At 46.7% G+C, this 4,489-nt stretch overlaps 1 protein-coding gene across 1 annotated transcript; it reads right to left on the bottom strand.

Moving 5' to 3' along the window:
* Positions 1 to 1,925: 1,925 nt before the first annotated feature.
* Positions 1,926 to 3,955, bottom strand: LOC127211767 (phospholipase A2, membrane associated-like). The gene is made up of 4 exons (XM_051171812.1): positions 3,913 to 3,955; positions 3,560 to 3,704; positions 3,211 to 3,320; positions 1,926 to 2,068 (listed from the first exon to the last, which is right to left on the bottom strand). The coding sequence occupies exons 1-4, from the start codon at positions 3,953 to 3,955 to the stop codon at positions 1,926 to 1,928; spliced, it is 441 nt and encodes a 146-aa protein (XP_051027769.1).
* Between the last annotated feature and the right edge of the window lie 534 nt (positions 3,956 to 4,489).

Genomic DNA, 4,489 nt, shown 5'->3' with positions numbered 1-4,489 from the left:
CCACTTTTCTGACTCACCCCACTAATACACCCAACAGCATATATGAGCCTATAATAACCCTCCAGAGTGCTGGAGGACAAGGATGAGTGTCCTAGTTTGCTTTTCTGTGGCTACAGCTAACATGACCAAAAGCAGTTCAGGAAGGGGCAGGTGTATTTCAGCTTACAGGTTGCTGTCTACCATCAAGGAAGCTAAAGTAGCATCCTGAAGCAGAAACATGGAGGGATATTGCTTACTGGTTTTCTTCCCATGCCTCCTTGCTCTGCTGCTTCTCCCTGTCCCTTTCTCTCCTCCTCCTTTTTGGCTCTTTTAAGACAGGTCTCTCTATGTACACTTGCTCTCCTGGAACTGGCTCCATAGACTAGGCTGGCCCTGCATTCAGAGAGTCTCCTTCCTCTACATAGGTGTGTGCCACCACAGCCCCATTACAGCTGTCTTCTTTGTATAGCCCAGGCTCACCAGTCTAGAGATTGCAGGGCCAACAAGGGCTGGACCTTTCCATATCAAACTACAATGAAGATGCAGACAGTTTTCCAGCTGACATTCCTTCTTTCCAGGTGACTCTAGGTTTCTGTCATAGTGACAGCTGAAGCTATAACTCATGAGTGTTTCTAACAGTATGGCGCTTCTCTCTTGATTTTGTATCTTGCAGCACTTTAGTCTTTTTGGTGGAGTCTTTGGGGTTTTTCATCTAGAAGAGCATGATGTATCATATTGAAAATTTGACGATCGCACTGTCTCTGTCCTGTGGTAGCCACCCTTTGTAGTTACCTGAGTGATACCCTAGTTTTTTTTTTTGTTTGGTTTATAGTTTATATTTGGCCTATCATCTGTTTACCCAGGATTCTATTTGTGCTTGGTGGCCAGCTATGCACATGCCTTGGCTCCATCTGTCTTCTGGGAGAAGATCTGCGTTAGGTGTATGAGCACAAGAAACCATCCTCCACAGTCTTTGTTTTCTTTGAATTTTGTGTGGCAGAGCCTGGACAGAAGCTACTCTACTTTATCCTAACAGTTCCAGATCCACCAATAGGCCAGGAGAGATGCCTCTTGCCTTGGGGTGCAGAAAGGGAGGTCTGCCTTTAACAGAGATGGAAGCCTTAGCCAGGCTGGACACCACTTTAAAGACACTACTTACCTCTCTTGATTCTCAAACAAGCCCTGAACGAGGCCCTGAAGGGTTTCTCCATTTGAATATGAGGTTGTGGATACTGGGGGTCAGACACTGCTAGATCTACCCAGAAGTTGTATCTTTTGTGTGCCTGTGTATGTCTGTGTGTGCCCATGCATACAAACAACATGTGCATGTGCTTGTGGAGGCCATAGGTCAAGCTCAGGTGTCATTTCTCAGGACACCATCTACCTTGTTTTTCAGGGTTGCTCACTGGCCTCGAACTTGTTAATTCAGCTAGCCATGCATTGATCCCCAAGGATTCATCTGCCTCTGTTTCCCCAGCACTAGGATGGTAAACAAGTGAGTGCTTTATGTCCATGGGTTCTGGGCATTGAATACAGGTCCTTGTTCATTTCTTGTAAGCACATTGAGCACTGAGCCCCTACTTCAGCCTCAAGGCTGATGCTTTTAGTATGTATAATTTCTATCAGCAGCTCATTTTGAAATAAGAGAATAGGCACACAGTTTTAGATACATGACTTTATTTGTGAGAGTCCTAGGACTTTCTTAGGTAGTGGGAGGAAGATTGCTGTGAAGGGGAAGGTGGAAGTGAGGAAATGTGTTGGTAGTGCAATGGTGGGAAAGGATCAGCCTGATGCACTGCTTTGGTGCCTCATTCTGGGTGAGGCAGAAGGGCCTCACCTTGCCACGGGGGTGGGACAGGGTGTTTTATTTATCTTATGGTGATGTGGATGGGCTGAGAGAAGTGTGAGAGAAGGCCCACATGCAGGGGTTTCAGACCGCTGCTCTCTTAGCACTCGGGTGTCTTTCCATTGCACCCCACGTTAGGATAGCGGTGATACTTCTTACTGTAGCTTTTCAGGTTCTGGGCAAAACATTCAGCAGCAACTTTATCACACTGGCACAGCTCTTTCTTACAGGAGTCCTGGTTTGCTGAAATTAGGTGAACACAGACCCTGAGCTCAAGTTGTTAATATTCCGTTGTTGCATCTGGGAACCTTAGAAGTCTCAGAAGAGGTTTGCTTCATTTTCTAGCCCCCCCCCCCCGGTTTAAAACATTACAGACAGGGTAGCATAGGCTGGCCTTGAACTCAATAAAAGGCTAAATGTGACCTTAAACTTATAATCCTCCTGCCTCTACATCATGAGCTCTGGGATTCTAGACATGACTTTTCTTGCCCAATTCACAAAGTGCTAGGGATGGACACCATACTCTCGGGCATGCTAAGCTAGCACCTTGCTCTCTGAGCTACAGTGCTAGCAATGATAGCCCCACCTTCCTGCTAGCAGGTCTGCTTGTGTTAGTAGTCCCAGTCGCAGGCCTCTGGATGGATGAAATTGGTGAAAGCCTGTATGATCCACCATGTACCTTGGTCTTAAGTTACAGGCAGCTTTATTCTGACTGAAAAGTCAAAAGTAGAATTGAAGAGGGCTTCTGGGACCTGTTCATTTCCTCTATCTTTTCTAGTTGAAGGCTACCTCTCATCAGAGGCCAGGGTCCTTGGACCATTAGTGTGGCTTATAGTATAAGCTCAGATGCTGGCAACACATGGGAGCTGAGGAGCAGGGCTGATTCTGTGCTGTAGAAGTTGCCCAGTCCCAGCACCACAGTTCTCTGGAAAACTTCCAGGGTGAGATCTTCCAACCGGATTGTGGTTGTTTTTTATATACGATGTGTCCCTCTACCTGCCACCGATCCCCTCTCCAGATAGAGTGAGTCCTCTTTTTGAAAATGTGCTTACTGCTGCTTTGCTAAATCATAGGTCCCTATTGTGGAGCACACAAACCTCAAGACAATTGCTGGCAAGACCTGGCTTGACATTGTGTTGAGTCTTTTAGGACTCAGCTTAGATACCACTGCTTGCAGGATCCACCTCAAGCATCAGGCTGGGTGAAGGCTTTTTCTGCTCTCCTATTGGAGTCTTCACCACCCTCTTCACCATTTATTCTTTTTGCTTCCTACTTGACTGTGAGGTTCTTAGTAGATTCCCCTCCTGCACCAGTGAAGTCCCCAGTATGCATGTGATCAACAAAGATGCGAACGGAGTTTGCTGGCATCTCAGGGTCTTTCTTACCAGAACAGATGATAATGCCTGTTTCAGAGGTGAACTCATAGTTCAGAACTTTTATGTCACATCCACGTTTCTCCAGATCAGAGTAGCAACAATTGTGAACAAAGCAGCACCTATTTAGGAACAAGTTCTCTTGAGGTTGCCTTTTCACAGCCCTGGAGTCCTGGGGCCTAGGATTTTCCTTGACCTTTGACCCTTAGCTATGAGACTCAAGAACTTTGGAATTGTCCAGAGGAGAGTTCTCAATATGTTGACCTTTGCTGCTTAAAATCGACCGGGCCACTGGGGCCTAGGTTACCGTCTCTAACCTTCTCACTTCAGCTAGAGTTATAGAGAATAGGGGTGGGCTCACCTATCTATGGCATCTTTGGGGGTTCCTTTGCCTTCATAGTCACAGTAGCAACCATAGGAGTTAAAAAAAGGCCAAAATGGCCTTCCCGTTGTATTGAGGACCATTTCACCAAAATTCATAGGGCTGCCATGGATCTGTATTGGAACTGAAAGGAAATAGAGAAATGGCCTGGTGAAGTGTGTCCAAGCCAGTGCAATGTCTCTTAAAGGCATCTCTCTGTTAACTTCTCCCCCTGAGAGTCTCTTCCTTTCTTCTCCCACCAAGAGTCAGGGCTAGGGCAACAGGAAGGAAAGCTCTCTGGTTAGGCCGCCTCCCTCCTCAGGTTACCTGCTTAGTTCAGGGTCAACTCTTACCAAAGGCCATGATCACAGCTGCTAGCAGCAGGAGGACCTTCATGCTGTCAGCTCTGTGAAGGATGTACAGAGGGAGAGGCGTGGGCATTTCCTCCCAGGATGTCTCAGCCTCTGTCTGCCCCAGCCCCTGCTCTGCTTTCATACTCAGCAACCCCAGAGTACAGACATGCGCTTGCATTGAGGGCACACAGAGTCTTTCCAGTTGTGTATCACACCTGTCATCTCTTCCCCCTTCAGGTCTGTGGACCTGGTCCTCATACAGAAATGATATACTAATAGGAACAGCTCTTTCATTCCTCCTAAAAGACTGGACTCATTTCACAGAATCAGAAGGCAATGCCTCCCCTCACTAGATACCCCACGTGGATCCTCATATTAGATTCAAGGCTTAGAAATCCCATCCATGAATTCTGATATCCAAAGTTCTCCTCCCAATAAAACTGCACATTCTCTTTGCAAGCCTTTCTAAGCCATTAACAATAACATGGGTGCTCACATGCTCTCAAATTCTCCCTGTGCACCCTCATGAACACACACAATACACTTGCCCATGAATACTGTCTGGTACACATTTACC

Source organism: Acomys russatus, chromosome 29 (genome assembly GCF_903995435.1).
Source record: "Acomys russatus chromosome 29, mAcoRus1.1, whole genome shotgun sequence".
NCBI lineage: Eukaryota > Metazoa > Chordata > Mammalia > Rodentia > Muridae > Acomys > Acomys russatus.
Note: the sequence above shows the minus strand (reverse complement) of the source record. Positions and strands in the feature narration are given on the sequence as shown.

What these genes read in the sequence shown, in the direction of transcription:
- LOC127211767 (XM_051171812.1), bottom strand. Translation starts at nt 3,955, where the DNA reads ATGAAGGTCCTCCTGCTGCTAGCAGCTGTGATCATGGCCTTTG. An exon ending in CCCAAAGATGCCATAGATAG is followed by an intron (nt 3,321 to 3,559) that starts GTGAGCCCACCC and finishes GTTCCTAAATAG; the next exon opens with GTGCTGCTTTGTTCACAATT. An exon ending in AGGCATTATCATCTGTTCTG is followed by an intron (nt 2,069 to 3,210) that starts GTAAGAAAGACC and finishes ACCTAATTTCAG; the next exon opens with CAAACCAGGACTCCTGTAAG.